The following is an 18700-nucleotide window of genomic DNA, read 5'->3' on the forward strand; positions in this document are numbered from 1 at the left end:
GCAAACTAGCTACACACACTGCCACAAGTTTTGGTTGGTTACCTAGAGGCCCTAATTTATATCAGTTCTTGGTTCTCAACCAGCAAGGACGTGGTGCTGGTCTTAAAGCACTTTTACTGGTGAAGAACTGGATCTTGGGCTGTTGAAGCTGGTTAGAGATTGAACCCTGCCTTTACACAGCATGGTGCCCGGAGCAAAGATTATGACTTTAGGATTGCTGTGAGGAGAACTACTACTTTCTGCTTAATTCAACAGGGACTTCATACATCCAAAGTCCAGATCTCACCCCACACTCTCTCTCAGTCTCTTTTACACCCTAGATACAACTTGCTAGAGATTGTAAAATTATAATACCACACCCGAATGCATGCATACCTTGCCCAGGTGAGTCTGCTGCTTGAGTCTCTCCAGTAGTTGTGTGTTGTGCTGCTGTTGGAGGAGATGTGTGTGAAGGGCGTGGGGGCTCTGTGGAAGCGGCTCTGAGCGCGTTCTGCTCAGAGGCTTGTGTGGCTGTGCACCTCCAGGAGACAGGCGGTCCATCTGGGGGGCAAACTGAAGTGGAACAGGGTCTAGGCCTGGAACTGGTGAAAGATGGTGAAAATGTGTTATGTTTACAGACACATATACTCAATCACTACATGTAATCTGTTTTTGTATGTGTCAAAATACTGAAATGAGAGAAAATAAGAGGAAGAGAGGAGTTTGCTCACTAAAGTGTGTCATCTATATGTAACCACTGGGTGGTGCTCTAACATTTCAAACCTCTTGTGAGTGTTTGTGTCCATATTTCAGCATCTTCTGAATTTTCTGTGCATAGAACTCTTCCAATAATGTGATTACTACATGTAATGGTGTATGTGAACACACATTGTATATACTGTGTGTGTAAATGCAAGCACAGTGTCTGTGTCTTACCAGTGAGTAGCGGAGTGTGGACCAGTCCAGAGGGCTCCAGGATGATTACAGGCAAACGGGAATTCATCTGTCCCACCTGATCTTCTCTGCTGAGGGGGAGGAAGACCTGCGAGCCCCCGGCGGTAACCACAGGAACCCTGCCAACCTTCAGAGAGGTAAGCTCTCCATCAGCCTGCAACACAGGTCGAACAGCTGATTCTACTAAAATTATAGGGAATCTATATGAATTTCATAAGAGCACTCTAGTCATAGTGATACAGCACCACACTTCCTTTGTTTGTTGGATTTCCTGTATACGTGATGGGTGTTAGATTTCATTCATCCAATTGTTTCAATTAGATTTTCAAGTGTCAGTGACGTCAGCTTTTACAAATGTACAGACTGTACTGTACAATCTATAAAAATATTTGTTGACAGAACACATTGCTTTGTGAAGCAGATATAGTAGCACATGAGACTACAGTTGAAATGAAGGAAAACGATTGCTGCAATTTACCCTTGCATTGGCTGGTAGTCCCAGGGTGATGGTGGGCAGAGTGGATGGACTCTGGATGGTGAAGTTAGCAAGAGTGCCATCTCTGAGCAGCAGCTTCTGGGCCTGCAGATGCCAAACAAAATCACACCATTACAAATTCTGCAGTATCAAAGTTTACAAAGCATAAATCACTACACTACACTACTGTTAACCAGCGCAGTCCAAATGTAACCTAAGCTAGTGTTTTGCCCTAAGCCATCACTGTCTGACACAGGGGAATCATGAGTCAGACATCCACAGCAGGTGTGACAGAGGTTGCTCTGTTCTGATTTTCTCTGATTAAATGAATTATGTATAAACAGCTGACAAACGGTGTTCCCATCCTCCTGTGTCGTTGCTTTAAACATGTCATTATTGAGCATCTCAGTGCAGCCAATGTACATGAAACAACTCTGTTTTAAATGTGTTTTTCTCTGCTGTCCCAATAACTGAGGTAGCTTTTCAAAACTTTTATACAGATTGACTGATATGGAGTAAAATAAGTTTCTGTTTTCCTCAGCTGTTTTGCATTATTAATATTCTGGAAGGAGCTATGCGTGTGTGTGTGCTTCTTTGCTGACCTCAAGTGAGAGGCCGCCTGCAGATGGCAGTAGTCCATTTTCATTGGGCAGACTGTCATTAGGAGAACTACAGCCAGACACTGGAGTGCTGCTGCTGCTGGGGGATGAGTCTGAAAGACAGGCGAGTGGGTGAGTTTGTACAAGTTCTCACATCAGAGAATTTTCATTAATTAAGCACAAAACAGAAGAGTCATCCATTACATAAGGAAGCAAAAATACATTTTTTATGAATTATGTGTTTCAGGTTACCCAGTGTGTCCGGTACTCTGTGTTTGACAGTGGGCGGGTCACTCTCTTTACGGGTGAGCGGACTCTTGCGAGTTTTGAGGTGTGTCTTCAGCTTGTGTTTCACCTTCAGATTGGGCTCTGATGCTAAGCAAAAACAAACAAAAAAACAAATGAAGGTGTGAAATGTTATTTCACACAACTACCCATTTCAGGCTGCCCAATGTAACTGTAAATGTCACTGTAATCACTACTTCAATACTGGATTAGCCTATTCCCAGATAGGGAAATAATAAGCAGAAAACATTGTGTTGTGTGACAGTGGGGTTCAGATGTTCCACCTGCTCTCCGCAGCGGCGTCCCTTCAGGTCCCTCAGATGGAGGCTGTGACGGAGATGACACCAGAGGCTGGGATGATACACTGGGGTCTGGACCCAGCTTTCTGAGAAGACACAGAAAGCACATATGGAAACATTAGTGTAACTAGTGACATCACATAAAGTGTTCACAGAGATGTGGCTCAGCATTAAGAGTTTCACGTTTCATAAAAGCAGCTGTGTGTGTTAAGGTTTGCACTGTGGGCTGGTATTTCTGGTGGAGTGGTGGATTTGCTTTGTATAAATAAATGAGTTATTTATCAAACTTCCAAATATATTATGATCTTAAATGCACCATGTGGTCTCTCATCATTCTGTTGGAAGATACTAAAGCCTATTATTGCATTATTTCACCACAACTACTTAAATAAACTAGTTGAACAAATAAGATTCTATGAAAAACTAAAAATGCTACATTTATCAGTGTATCTAAATAGCCACAGTTCCTTTTCTCTACATCTAGCAATGACTGTGCCGTTTCCTCATACACGCACGCAGTGTCTTCATTCAGCACTGGGTTTGTGTGTTTTGTGTCACCTGTATTGTACAGGAGGTGCAGTCAGAGTGTTGGAGTTTGTTCTTTCCAGTGCTGCTTGTTTCTGCTTCTTAAGAATCACTTCCTGGAGTTTCTGTTTCACCAAAGAACTCGCTACTGCACCTGTCAATCAATGACAAAAAGCAATTAAAAACACACAGTGACAAAAGAACGAAGGAGGAAATTCTCAGCTGAATGCACACTTCTGTAGAAAGGACATGCATGCCATGCATACGTGCAGCATGGATGCATTTGTGTTTAATGCATTGTGTCACTGCTTTGTCTCTTTGCTGCTATTCCTTTGTGCGTGAGTGTGTAAATGTGTGCACACAGAGGTGACAGCAGGTGTTAGGGGTGATCAAGTCAATATTGACCCAGTGACTTTGTAGCTCCGCTTGTAAGGTTATATTTAGCTCTCCTTTTAAAGCAAACAGCTTTAGAAGTGGAGTTTATGTTATTCAAGATGAATGAGACCTCTAGCAGGGACTTTCCTCTCTGGTCACAATCAGCTCTCTGGGCCATAATTATTTTTAAATGGTGCGACAATGGTTTTATTTAAAGGTTTAAAAATGACAACTTCAATTGTCAAATGAAACTTGTAGCAACAAGTTAAAGTGTGTGTGTGTGTGTGAGAACGGACTTACTCTGTTGACTCTTGTCTTTGTGCTTTAGCTGCTGTAGCTCCTGCTGTTTCTCATGGCGCTCCTGCTCTCGTCTCCTCTGATCCATAGTAAACTACAGCAGAACACGCACTTGCATTAAAGACTGATCATGATAGATGTACTGGTTTTTATTTTAGAATGAACATTTTCAGTCTGCGTCCTTTACCCGGATTTGCTGATGCAGTTGCTGCTGGGAAAAAGAGGAGCGGGACTGGGAGAAGGGTGTGATGAGTAAAGGTGGGTGCAGCGGGGTGAGGAGCGCCGTGTCCGAAACCGGTCGCATCCCCCGATCTCCCACCCTGAGGTCCATGGGAAACAAAGCCGTGCACGACACTGGTATAGCCAATGAGGAATCTGAAAAAAAAAAAACAGAAAGGGGAGGTAAGATATGATAATTATCTTTATTTAGAGCAACAACTATACACAAGCCCTCAACCTTTTGCTATATTAACCTTGCAAAAGAATATGGCTGGTGGAGACAATCCTGAAAACTAAGCTGGTGGTGGTGCTCACTGTATGTGTGCACATGGGTTTGTGTGCGCACGTGTCTTCTAGTCAAACAGTGAATAAATGTTTGTAAAGCAAGTCAGCTCTTTTAAAATGATCTGCCTATCGAGCACCACAAATTCTTATGTCCAGTGCATCCTGGTACACTCAATAGGTATTACAGATACAGGTATAAAAGATTGAAGCGAGGAAACTGGACTTGTAGTTCTGGAAGTGATAAAGCTGCTCCGAGGAGCAGTGAAACGTCTTCAAGAAAAACTCTACAAGTCCAGAAGGCTCGCTTCAACCTTGAACCTTTTGAATGAAAATGAGCAAGACAGCTCTGTTTCTCTGAAACATCAACACTAGCTGGACAACCAGAGAAACCACAAACAAACACGAGAACATACTACACAATAAGGGCTGTAAAGGAAATTCAAAAACATTCATCTACCCTCTGTCAGGTGTCTAGCATACACATAGCAAATCAGCCTAACACCAGACTTGCTCTAGTTAGCCTGTCATTCAGGTGTGTGTGTGTGTGTGTGTGAGATGCTTGGGTACAATGGTGAGTAGGGCTCTCCACAAATAATCAAAACAGGATACGGAGCTGCAGAAACATCAAGAAACCACGAACAGGAATTGAACCAATACTATATTGACCATATACTGACATGAAGATTTGTTTACGTGCTGTACTGACCATGTCTCCGACACTTTGTGTGCATCTGTCTCATACAAAGCCACACAACAACACACACAAACATTTCCATGCTCTTTGCATGCTGCTGGGGCTATTTGCATAGCATGGTTGAGTCAATGGGAAAGATTGCCTCATCCGGCGCTAAAAACAGGATCCAGGAAGGGAACAGCTTGGGAAAACGCTGGGGGTGGTTTCTGTCTATGAGACACACACACACACACACATCATACACACTCACACATGCACTTGTCTGTACACAAAATTCACATTGACTCACACTAACACAGCTGTGAGTGTGTACAGCCATTCCCATGCATCCTGCCACACTCAAGCAAGTGACACACATTCACCTGCAGATGTTTAGTCAAACACAAACATTTGGGAACACATATACAAACTGTACAGACGTGTACACACACACATATGGAGCTGCACATGCAGAATGGGCTTAAGCAAACACTTATTGCCATAACCTGCCTGACACTTAAAACCAAAACTTTAAACACAGAGCAAGCTTTGAAATGACTTAATGTGACATCACCTCCGTGTTGCTGCGCCTGCTGCTCAGATGTCAGCGTGTGAAGTAAATGTCACTCACAGAGGCCTGGCCTGATGCCAACAGCTGCTCTGGAAGTGGGTGAAAGGGAACAGAGCAGCACAGACGGATATATTATCACTGTTGTTTCTACAAGCTGATATAGAAACACAAACTGATCTTCAACAACTTACTGTGGTCTCATTAGAGTCTGTATTTGGGTTAATGTGACATGGCACTGTGTGTGTGTGTGTGTGTGTGCAGTGTAAGTACTCCTCCTCCTCCTCCACCATATTAGGAGGTACAAATACAGAGAGACAGCCTGAATGCCGACCATGGCTGGAATAACAGAAATCTCTTGGCAAACACACACAATCGCATAGACACACACACATTCTGTGTAATGACAGCAAGGAATAATAAGGTTATTATTCTGAGGAAGAGGAGAGGGAGAACATGCTTATACAAGGAAACAAAGGCTGCTACAGTGCACACACACTCAAACACTCACACACACACACACACACTCATTCGGGAACACCAGTGTCTCAATCTCCCTGCCTCCTTTGGGTTATAAATAGCAAAACACACACTAGTCCAACATTTACCTACACAGGGTCTTTTGTTTCTCCAGGTAAAAGCCAGCTACACCTACACACAGACATGCACACTACAACCTGTAGAGTTACCCACTGACTCCTCACCTCTGGATTCTAGTTACTGGTTATTGTAAACTGAACTGAAGAACTAATAACAAAACACAGAACGACGTGTCTGTGTGTAATATATGAGAATAAACTAGCATGTACAATACATAATGTGTATCTAGATGATAAGTGTGTTTCTGTTTTAACATGGCACAAAAAACGTATAATATTCCCAAATTGTTGGGGAAGAACTTGCCTGTCTGCATCAAGCCCTCTTGAGAGTACAAATGTACACCTACCTATTGGTTAGAACCACGTATGGTAATTTTAAGCCTCTAGTATGCAACTATTCCTGTCTGGGGATGCTGAATTACACAGTGTGTAGTGATGCTGCTGCAGTGCATGAAAGTGGGCCCTTCAAGTCAAGGCATAATCTCTTTGACCGCTTAGCCACCATGCTGCCCAGCGAATGGATGCATGATGTCTTTTAAAACTGTAGAATAACACAGTTCCCATGTAGCTAACATGACTTTAGGTCCAGAAGCCATGTTGTGGTTTAGTCTCTGAACTTCTGCAACCACATTCAGTCCATCCACAGTCCTTGCTCTGCTGGGCCTCTTTGAGTAATGTGAGCCTCTGGTGTGTTTTAGTTCTCTTAAAGAATGATATCACGTTACAGTTCAGTTCATTTTAACAGAACAGAATAACACATTTCAATCCTGAGGTTGTGATTCAGTGTTGATTTCTTTTGAATAGCAGAGCTGGGAAGGGACGCACTTGAATAACATACAAAGCAAGCACACCCGCGTGGACATACATTTAAGAACAAATTTGAGAACATGGGGTAATATGATACTGTTACCTTGAGAAAGCCTACAACTGGCAGGACATGTAAAACAAAAGTAGAACACAAAAGCAATGTTTAAAACTAGATGGAGGATTTACAGCAGTGTGATTTTAGATCTCTGTGCTTTAAACTTCCAGTTCTGTTCATACTTGTTTTTGGTCAGAGTCACATACATGAAGCTAAAGGCAGCAATTTTTCACACTTTTTTAATGAAAACAGAAACAGATACCATGACACAGTGTCAGTCACTTCTATTGAGGCAGTGGGTTACACTCTTTAAGGGTACCATGGTAACTGAGACGTACACTATGACCTTTTTTTAACCTTACTTAAAAGGTTTAAGCCCAACCCTGACCAGACAGAGATTGAAACAGCAGCACAGAACTTAAAGACTTCTTTTTGTTTGCCAAATGAACCAGAATGAAACAAACTGTATAGTATCAGTGAAAAACAATGTTTAACAGGTAGTTTACTCTGAGTGAGTGAGTAAGTGTGTCATTATGGAAATCACCAGAGGTGCAGTCAGTGTGATAGCACTTGCCTGGTTGGAGAGACCGTTGGGAATGTGCTGATTTGTCAGACAGATTAGGTAGATTAGGCATATGTTATCCATGCAGACACAATGGAGTATAGGTATGAGTGTATGTATGTACATGAACATGTGTATGGCTGACAGAGAGAGAGAGGGAGAGAGAGAGAGAGATAGCAAGTCTATCCTACATTCAGGCGTTTTGGGTAATCCCTTCCTACTGATTCCTCCCCTTTCTATTCTTTTATTCTGAACATGTGAGCAGCTTAGTCAGGACTGGTTTTACGGGTAAGACAAGGATATACAAAGGTCTCTGCCTCTCTTTCACTCTCTCATTGTATTTTCCCTGTCTCTCTTTCCCTTTTATACCATGTGATAAAGTTGACACTGAAAAATTACACTCATCTCATCTTGGTCAATATGCTCAGCAATGTTTGACTTGTGTCACTTGTGCTTGGTGCAAATAAGTGAAGTTATTTTGCATTGTGACAGGGAGCTGACAGCTGACATAGTGCCACCATGATAAACACTCTGTCAACAATCAGCAGAGCAGACACCACCACTTTGTCTCTTTGTGTCACACATCCAAATATAGTTACACCACCTTCTTCTCTTTTGACTGCGCTGCATGCGTGAGTGTGTCTCAGTCATGCTGCACCTTTTACAAACGACAGCTACTTTCAATAGATAGAGATGTCACTACCTCAGGGTATCTGCGTGACTGTAAGGTCAAAAAAAGACTTCAATGCAAATGAGGGAAATCATGTGCAGCGCTTTTAAATGTTTGATAAAAGTCAGAGAGGGAATCCTGATGAGATGTAACAAAAAAAGTATGTGCTATGAAGAGATAGGAACTAAGAAATCCCCACATGTTCCTCTTGACAGTGTCACTCCCCTTATGTCTATGTTCCTAAGGTCTGAAAAGTCATGTAGGTGTGTTTTCACACTTTATGTATGTGTTAAAAACAAGATTCTTAGCATCAGCACTTCTCCTCCTGGCATGTGTTTTGCAGTTTTGGAGCTTACATAATTCACAAAAAAATAGCATATTATTTGTTTTCTTTGCTGTGTCAATTCAAAAATGACAGCACACACTTGGGACACAGGCATATTCATTCCAAAATATTACTGATCCAAGTCTACAGCGTGTCTGTGCCAAAGAAAACAGTTCTAGTTTCATCTAAAGCAAACAAATACAGCAACTGAGCTGCAGATTCCAGATGCTGCACAATATGAGCCAGTGTCAACACAATGAATTGAGATCTGATGTTGACCAGCAGAAGTTTAGAACAGGATGTTAATTCAGAAATAAAGAGAGAGAAAGAAAATTCAGAAATATAAAATTGTACAAATAATTAGTATTTCTCACTTGCTTCAGCTCCACTGAACTGTATGCAGAAGGTGCATTTTAACCCAGCGCCTGAGAATACAGCAGCTTCACTGTACCTTACTGTGTGTGCATACAGTCTATTCTATTTTGTTCTATTCTACAGAGAACTGTGGAGACATGCACCGCCTACAACTCAAACATGAGGATTTTGCCTGAATTAAAATGGATTAGTAGTAATTAGCACCATCATTAATTTTAAATATTACAGTTAACACCTGCTTCCCTGTGGCTCACGTATGCTTTATCATCTGTAAACGGGTGTTGCCAATCTAAAATCAACAAATCGACATGGATGGAAGTGTAAGGGTGGCTGGGGAAACCATACCCATCAGACCTCCCATCCATAATACTCTCTAATGTAGATAAAAAAAATTGGAATATACATCCAACTGTGACAGACGCCTGGGTGCCACATTCAGACCAGGCTCACCAGTAAAGCAGTGCTGATCCATGAGGCTCACAGTGGATGCTGTGTTTACATCCACTCTGTGCTAGTTTATACGTTCCTTGCACTTGTCTGTACAGTGGTTCACCTCCAACATATAACAGCATAACATCCTGAAAGTGTATAAGGACCGCAAACAGGTGGGTATTACAGGGAACACGTATGATTATGCAATAATTTCATTGATTTAATTTGACTGAAGTCACCTGCGGAATTTTCAGCAGATGCAAAACAAAAAATAAAAATGGACACAAGATAGTACTCGTGCGTGGTCATGTAAGCATCTGTATTTATGTGTGTATTAGATGCAGTGAGTGTGTGTGTCACAGTAACAGTGGAAGGCTGATGTATAATGCAGCATGGGTCCAGTTTCCAAAGTCCTCACCAAGTTTCCATAAACATCCAGCACTGCTGTCCATCTCTCTCACATACACACAGAACATCTCTTGCATTGCGTTACTGCTGCTAAAACAAACAAGGGTAGTAGTAACTGTAGCAGCACAACAGAGTAAGACAGATAGGTTACAGTTAATTAAAGCAAGAAAGAAAATCTCATGTCTAAGTGGATAAAGCTTCCAGTGCACAATATCTGAGGTGTTTATCACATATGTCTGCTAATCACAAGATCTACGTCGATGTCCACATGTATGCACACGTACACACATGCACTAAACATCAATTAAAGTCAAAGGCACATACCCGTGTTTGTCTTGTAAATATCCGGCTATTTGAAAACCCCAGTAGCACTTCTGCCTCAGCCAGCTCACAGCAGGATCTATAATTAGACAGAGAGCTCCACTCCCCTCCAGTCATCTTTTACTGTCGGCCACATCCTCTTTTTCTTTAACTCCTTCTCCTTCTTCTCCTCCATCTTTTCATCTCTCTTTTTTGCTGACAACAAACTGTTGATTTCCTTATTTTGTTCCCACTGGGAATGGGTGAAGAAGTGGTTCTGGACAGTACTATTTTAAATAAATACATTTAAGTAGGATTAAATCAAAACTAATGAGGTCAAAATCTACCTCAAACTATGTGCATACTAAGAAACTGGTGGTCAGTCATGAAACAAAACACTTTAGGAGGAACTTTAGGAATTCACTTCCACCTCTTACACTGCATATTTTCTGTGTCACACTTGTTGACCAGTGATGACCATTAGCTCTTACCAGAGTGGGATCCATTTACAATCCATCCCATAAACAACAGGCATCGTAACTATGGTAACAGGGGGGGGGGGGGCGGTCTGGCCGGCAGGAAGTTGAGTCTATAAAAACACAACAATGAGAGAACCAGGGTGGCTTCCTGTTTAAGAGCTCAGTTTAGACTCCCATTTCCTCCCCTCTGCCTGCTGCTGTGATGTTGCTGCAGTGCCCACGAGCTCTGCAACATTCAAGCTTCTTAGTACAATATATGAGTGTCTACCTCTCTTTCATTCTTTCTCAAACACACAAATACATCCAAATCACTACTCTTGTATGCTAGAGAAAAGATTTGCCATCCATTAACAACTGGGATTAATGACTAACAGTTGCCCTGAAGGCAGCAAACAAATGACACCAACACACAGTCACTTAAAAAGACACCCATTAGGGGGACATGGAAAACTACTAAATCAACTATTGACTACTCAGTTAAGTTTAAAAAAGTTTTTAAAATATAATTTTATAATGCCAGGGTCACATCATTTCTAGCTGACCTGTCACTCAAACCGGTTGCAGGAGTCTGACATCTTTCTCATCTTGGCTGTTCCTTTGCCATCTCATGCCTGTAGGTGGTGCTACTTGTTACAACCACAGTAAGTTTTCTTTTTGTTTGTTTGAAAAAAAAAAGTTAATCTAGCATCACTTCCTGTGATTTTTCCAATGACAGACTTATCAGAAATGTGTAGCTGGTAAGAGTAGAAAACTAATAGAGTAAAATGTAAAGGATGCCCACAAGTATTCACTTTTAAAAAAATCGACAACGTTGCTAAATCAGCCTTGTGCAACACAGGATCTCTATGAATAGTCTGGTACTGACAGTTAGGATCACATGCTCTTTACTCTGGGAGCTCTGTGTGTCTGTTGCTGTCTGTGTAGATTAGAACTGAAATGTGTGTTGCATAAAAAGTGAATAGCCAGATTTATTTTAGTCAACAAAACTGCAATAATACACAATACACAGTTAAAGAATAACTGATTGTTGTTTCAGGTTCAAATTTTATAATAATAGTTGTATTTGACTTCTAGAATAGTGAAAAATCTCCCTCCCGCGCTCACTCTTTTTATCTCCTATCGCACTCTCTCTCCCTCCTTCATCCTGAGGAATCCACAGCTGTCACTCCCATTCAAAACCTTGTGTCTTCCCATAGCAGCTGGCCAGACTGTGGTTTTAGTGAGTGTGTGTATGTGCACGTGTGGACCCGCCTGGCTACGACTGTTGCCAAACTATTTCTATATTTATGGTCTTGCTCTGCTTTTGCATACTTGAGTGTTCAAGTGTAAATGGTAGTGTGTGTGTGGCTGTCAACAAGTTTAAGAAGCTTGCTGTGTGTGTATGTGTGTGTGCACAAGAGCAGCAAAATGATGACAACTCCTCTTAAGTGAAAACATTACATGCTGTTAAGTGAAGAAACCAGAGGCACCTCGATCCTTTACGTGCCTGTGGATCATCTCTTTCTCCTGGCCATGGTGTGAGAGTACTTTATTATATTTATTACTTCCAGGCATTCTTACACTTCTCCAAATATTCTGTCATGTTCAATATACAATATACATACCTCACTAAATAAGCACCTCATGATGTTGGGTTGTTGCTACCATACATACCACAACATTGCTTTTTACACTCATTTTACACTCACTCCTCATTTTGAAATTCACAAAAATCAACTTATTCTGTTGTTAGCATGAGGAGATGTTTTGGGCAAATAGTAAAAAAAATATGAATATGGTTTTTGACAGGCACAGAGCACCACAATTGTGGTTAAGGGCTAATTATTATTAAACTGATATCTGTTCCAAAATCCATGGCAATACATCTTATAGTAGTTCAGATATTTAACTCAAAACCACGAACTCATGATGTCATTGGAGGAGAAGCCATGCATGCAGATGGCAATCCATCTTTCAGCTAGGACCAATTAGATGATTTGTGCTGTACCACCCTTATGGCTTAAAGAATCATATCCATCATGTAACATGACTCAAGTGAGAGCAGTTGATTCTGGTTCACTCAGCTACACTGATTGCAAAAGCAAACATTTAACCTTGTTTCAATGTCAATACCAAAGTAATGTTTTGTCTCAGTCACATGACACTTATTTATTTAGAAGAGTAACAAGAAAATGTAGCAATTAAGATTAATTATCTATTTTTAGCTATTTTTACTTCTTCTTAAGATTAAAAGATGCTGTGTGTTCACATCGTGTCATTACATCGTGTTGTGCTTCATCTAAACAGGTGCTTTAGGATTCCACCAGGTCTGCATGCCAGTAATACACCCACACACTCACACACGCACTACATAAACATTCAAAGTGCCTGTCACCTTTTTGCTCCACTCAGTGTTGCAATTTGCCTGAAGCTGGAAACCTCAGAGCAACTCATTCATTATGTGAATACCTCAGTGTGTCACCGAGGAGACACCAGGTGTGCTTTCTGTTGCTCAGAGACTCATTCGCTGGCATTTCTCTGCTCTGTCTTCACTGCTCTCTGCTGTGTGTTACAATGGATCTTTGACTGATACATTTAAAGCTTTTTGCACTCTACACTGCTTCCTAACTGGTCTTTTCCCGTTTCACACCCTGTCAGGTACAATATTATTCTGAAGAGAAAAAAAGCGGTATGTTTTCTTTCTGGTTTGTTTGCAATAAACTCAGTTGGACGCACAGTTGACAGCCGGCACAGACAAGGAAATAACTACTGCTTTGAATGACAAGTAATATTTTACATCAAAACTGGCTTTGCAACATCTTGATCACATGTGGGGGAAGAAGTGTTTCCATGTGTTCCATGGAAGCACTAGATCTAACACTTTCAAAACCTCACCTGTAAATATTTATCCTTCCTCGTGTTTTGAATCAGCTGTAAAAACATGAGGCGGTTGCTCAATGTTTTTTTTATGTCATCATTTTACGCTATCATGATAGGCTGCTACAATCCTGAGGCTGCTAATCTATCTATCTAATAGCGTGCCATTTCAAATCACTTCATCAGCAAATTAACCTTTGCTAAGCTAGGACCATCAGTTCAAACGACAAAAACAATACACAAACTTAAATATAACACTGAACATTGTAGATTTTATAGTAATATTAGGAAACCAAAGCTTACCCAGAATTAATAGTCAGATTGGAGAGCTCTCAGTGCACCAAGAGAAAAAGTCCATCAGACATTAACAATCAACCCTCTGGAGTATCTCCAATTAAAAAACAGGTTTCACTTTCCCTCATTCAGCCACTACAGAGGTGAAATCTTTGCCCAAAAACCTAAGATGTCAAATTACCTTTAGTGCTGCTGCACATCTGTCCAGGCTTTCTCTCACACTCTCCTGCATTTCTTGACATCAAACACATTCTCCACATTTCCCAGCACAGATAAAGCCACTTATCTGCAGCTAACTCAAAGGGATATCCCTTTTTATCTGTCCTAATGCCCGGTTTACACTGTGCGATTTTGGGTTGTCCCAGACGAAAGACGACCATCACAGGCGAATCGTAGAGATATCTTTAGTCGTGGCTCTAAAGCGGTGGTCTTATGTCACACTGTGAGACAGGTTCCACGACCGCCGTTGTCAGGGTCTTGCGACCAAAGATAACCTGAGATAAAATTCAAGTGGTGTCAGAAATTTAGGATGACTGTCTCACAGTGTGACAGCTGCTATGACCTGTCACCCTGCATCCACATCCTCCTCCTCCTCCTCACATGTTGACATACGTCATAACCTGCGATCGCCTGTGAGTCAATAAATAGTCATCGTACAATCTGCACGCATCAAACTTGACGTCATACCAAAGTTTATTAGATTCATGTTGCGTAGTGTGTCATGCAATGGTATTATAAGATTGCTAAAAACTGCACAGTGTATAAAGGCCATAACATACTGTCACACAGATGACATATTTATATATAAACACATTTATGACTGAGAAACAAAAATAAATACTGATGCCACAGACCTCTTGTTTCTCACAGACACATTTCTATTTAAAAAGAGAATGTTTTCAGTTGAACTGAAGGATCTGGCTTGTTATCAATGCTGAAAACAGTTAAGATATGAGAACAATGGTGTTTGATACTGTTGATAGCCTGTGGTAGGAAGGAGAGCCTGCTGTGGAGAGATTGGTAGCTACAAAAAGCCTACAATCGACAACAAAGGCTTTTCTGCTGATAAGAATGACAGAAGATATCTGATATCTATCCTGCAGAAGCTCCTGCAGGCGGGAGAGGTTTAACTCAGCAGAATTAAACCCAAAAAGGCAGGTCAGTGTCTATGCAATTTTGATTATCTGCTGGGCAATAAAAGCTGTATTCAGGGCAGGGTCTTAACATCAGACAAGTTCACAACACATTTTGCAAAGCAGGAGTTAGTCTAAGTCCCTGGATCAGCCAATGTAGGGGCTGCCGGTGAGCATCTGTGGGCCTACTTTTTGCAATGAATCCTGCATTATTATGCAATGCGTGCTTTGTCATGCGTACCTGCAGCATGCCTGTAGACCTGACCCAACACAAACCCATAGGTTTCCCAGAGGAAATGATGCTGTGTGAATCTAAATCTTCTTTTTTTGGTTTCACATGTAAGCGACACTTGTTTTAGAACTGATTTACAACACTTGACCTGATTGGAGTGTCATGCTGACAGGGCTGAGTGACAGAATAAACAGTTTTGGTTCCTGTTGCAATTGTAGAACATTAATGAATCTAAGTGTATGAATTGAATAAGACATGGTGGAAAGATGTGTGCTTCTTTATCTGGCATCATTTACTTATTTGGCTCATATTTGGTTCATCTTTTCTAAATAAAATGTAGAAAGTGAAACAATATTTACTCTTGTATTGTTTTTCCTTTCAATTTCATATTTTTTAATCTATGTTCCTCCTTTTGGTAAAAAGTTAACATGTTCCAGGAAAGCAGCCTCATGAATATGCACCGTCACACTCGGCTGTCTGCACGGACAACAAAGGAAGAAGACATTAACATTCCTGCACATGCTCTCCTCTCCGGTCAGGGATGAAGACACACATCCACATAAATACACGTATCTATCCATAATCGCAGTCATGGAGAAACCAAAATCTATTCTAAAACATGCAGATAGATTTGAACTTAATGTGTGGAGCCTAAACAATCAGTCACAATAAAAATGCACTGGGGTTTACAGTTTTAGTGATCAAATGTAAATGCATACTGATTTTCTTAAGTTGTGCTATGCTAACATTTGGTTTTTTTATACTTTCACACAAGGAAAAATACTGCACTTATATGACAATAATGATTAATTGCAGCCTGACAAATTACACAAACTACACAAATTGTGCTACCAGATTCGTTGATATGTAAAGAATTAACTGGTTTAAGTGCCTCTGACTAAAAAAAAACAAGCAGTGCATTCTATTTAGTGCTACTGGACAGAGTGTTTTAATTTGCTTCCTTTTTCCTAAGAGTTTCAGACCGACGTGTGTAAAGGCATGAATTGCATAACAATTGCATAAGTCATTTTATTTGGAAAAGTGCAAAACAAATCACTGCATGCGCTCATCCGTACTTACGCATCTACTTCCAAATGTCATGTGAACCAGACAGACACACAGACGCACATTAAATAAACATGTGTTATGTCATTCTATTCCTTCACAACTGCTGATATGAGCCTGAAGCTGTAAACGTCACACGAGATGGTTCATCACACACACAAACACACACACACTCACACAGTCAGATGTTAAGTCATCCAGATGACAGGAGATCCTGTTACATCTGCACCCACAACAGGCTATCTGATCCGAGGTCAGCGTCAGTCACCTCGGTGATCTGGAGTGAATGTGAGCCGAATCATTACTCTGCGCTGTGCTTGGGTCAGATGATCAAAATACAAGCAGGAGTCTGTTTCAGAACACTTGTGATTAAAGGCAACCAGTGTCCTCTGTCCATCATACCGGACCATGAGCATTCCTGACACAAAGCTTCCTTTGATCAAGACATTCATATCTATACTGAAACTTCCATATTAATCTCCACAAGCCTGTTATTCCAAGCCAAATTTACTTTAAGAAGGTTGTCACAGGAGGATTTACTGGTCTGCAGCTGTGGGTGGGACAGAGGTGAAAATTGAAGGTTTCTCCCTCCCAAATGCCACAACAATAAATCCTTAGAAAAATAATTCCATCGACTTCAGTACATTTTAGCCGGATTAAATGTGCCTACGTGCATGTTCTTGGAGAAAAGGGAGCTGGGAAGGGAGGGTGGGTGGTGTTGTTCCGTGAGGGATGCAGTGGGCAGCTGGAGGCCAAAAACAGACCAGTTACCCAGCTGACCACAGCAAGAAGCCTTTAGCTCAAAGGTTAATACAACATGAATTGATTTGACACACTAATAAAGGGCGGTGTTACCTCAGGCCACAACACACACACTTACACACACTCAGTCCTTTTTGCACTACAATGCTTTAAATATGTACGGTCTGAAAAATACACAATCAACAGAAATGAAATGTAGACAAATGTGTACACACACATATAAAAACACAGACACACACACAGCCCCGTGGGGCCCCTTGGAGAGTATTATATAACATTACCCCTGGCATATCAAGTGATTTCATGCACCTAGAAGCAGGACAATTGAGGCATTTGTTCAGCGGGTCAAAAATAGCCGCCTCCTTCAATGCCGTCTACTATTACTACCGTTACTACCACAACGTCTGCACAGCTAGTGTCTGGCTGTAATGGGCTCTACAGTTTAAAAATCACCACACTGTATCTGCAGAGGTTAATATGGTTGTTGATCAGCACCAAATCAAGAGAGCACCTACTGGGAATTTTAAGACCTTATACTTATAGGAGAACAGTTTAGTGCTAGTGTTGCTGCACAACAGGTATTCTTATTTATACATTACAATAAGGTCAGGTTGCTTTGACATATAAAGAAGTGTTAAAAGAGAGTGCTGCATATTCCAAAATGAACATGTTCGGTATAATTCTCCTCTTCCTCATTTCCCCCCTTCCAATTCATTAGGAACCACATGAGCTGAGCAGGAAGAAGATATGTGATCCTCACCACAGCTACAGTGTTACAATCATGCCACTTGTTATCTCTACGTGTTTCTCCCTACTTTGTTTCCAGATACAATGGATACAATGTAGGACTGATTGAAAGCAAAAAGGGCTCAATTTCCACCTAAATTATATTTCTACCAAAAACTAAAATTTGGTGTCTATGGTGCTTCTGAAGAAAAAGCATTAAACAGGCATTATTAATAAACAATTAATTCGCCAGACCATAGCCTATGGTGGCTCCGCCCCCCCTCAGCATAATGTACAGTAATCCCACGGGCGTGCAGGTCTATTACAGCCGTCTGTGTAGTTTAAAGGGCTGTTTGAGCTCTAGAGGCTTTTAAAGTGGTGGTTTCACATGTTTTACACATCTGGTGCCACCTAAGACAGCTAACCAAGCTCCAGTCTCACACCCGTCTGGCATCAGTGCAATATGCTGCAGTGATAATGGCTTAAAGTGAGTATATGTGTGTGTGTTGTGTTGTGTTTGTGTGTGTTTAGAGAGAGAGATTAGAGAGGAACACAAAGGAGAAACAGCCAGTGTCAGATGCCCTGAGTGGACAACACACATGTAACCAGACTCTGCAGCCGCGGCCATGACCTCACTGGATTTTTCCACAGACACGCACACACACGCACACACTTACACAGGGTACATAGTGGGTTCTTGGTTAGCATACAGTCAGCGGTGCCTGGCACAGCATGAGCCGGCTTCCATTCAGAGAGTCATGCATTGTAATCCTACACAGTGTGATCACACAGGCATGCTTCACAGTGGAGAATGCTAAAGTAAAAAGGCAAGACACAAAAGCAGCAACAGCAGCAGCTGAGTGACTCGTTCCTGATGGGCGGAGCAGTGGATCAAATATGTCTTGATCTCAGGTTAAATGAATGAATTGTTTCCCATATCTATTCAGAGTCAACTCTGAATAAGCTGAGCTTCAGTAATGAATTTCTATAGCGCAAATATGATAATGAACCTGGATGAGGAAAATGAACCACAAGGTCCTGTGCAGTCTATTATGTTTTTGTTTGTTTCACATCCTGTCGTCAGTGT

The 18700-nt window shown here is 41.3% G+C and overlaps 1 protein-coding gene across 11 annotated transcripts in view; it reads right to left on the reverse strand.

Moving 5' to 3' along the window:
• Positions 1 to 18700, reverse strand: part of hdac7a (histone deacetylase 7a) — a 49365-nt gene that overhangs the window by 11188 nt on the left and 19477 nt on the right. For 6 of the 11 annotated variants that reach the window (XM_028409731.1, XM_028409726.1, XM_028409729.1 and 3 more), the window contains exons 3-11: positions 3976 to 4163; positions 3792 to 3882; positions 3150 to 3270; positions 2577 to 2677; positions 2260 to 2382; positions 2011 to 2120; positions 1412 to 1513; positions 916 to 1087; positions 376 to 581 (exon numbers count right to left, since the gene is read on the reverse strand). In XM_028409731.1, the coding sequence (XP_028265532.1) occupies positions 376 to 581; positions 916 to 1087; positions 1412 to 1513; positions 2011 to 2120; positions 2260 to 2382; positions 2577 to 2677; positions 3150 to 3270; positions 3792 to 3882; positions 3976 to 4119 (1170 nt within the window). In that variant the 5' untranslated portion in view covers positions 4120 to 4163. Of the gene's footprint in view, positions 1 to 375; positions 582 to 915; positions 1088 to 1411; positions 1514 to 2010; positions 2121 to 2259; positions 2383 to 2576; positions 2678 to 3149; positions 3271 to 3791; positions 3883 to 3975; positions 4164 to 5539; positions 5626 to 18700 lie in introns of all 11 variants that reach the window. The other 5 variants (XM_028409736.1, XM_028409735.1, XM_028409732.1 and 2 more) reach the window with 2 other exon arrangements.

Source organism: Parambassis ranga, chromosome 7 (genome assembly GCF_900634625.1).
Source record: "Parambassis ranga chromosome 7, fParRan2.1, whole genome shotgun sequence".
NCBI lineage: Eukaryota > Metazoa > Chordata > Actinopteri > Ambassidae > Parambassis > Parambassis ranga.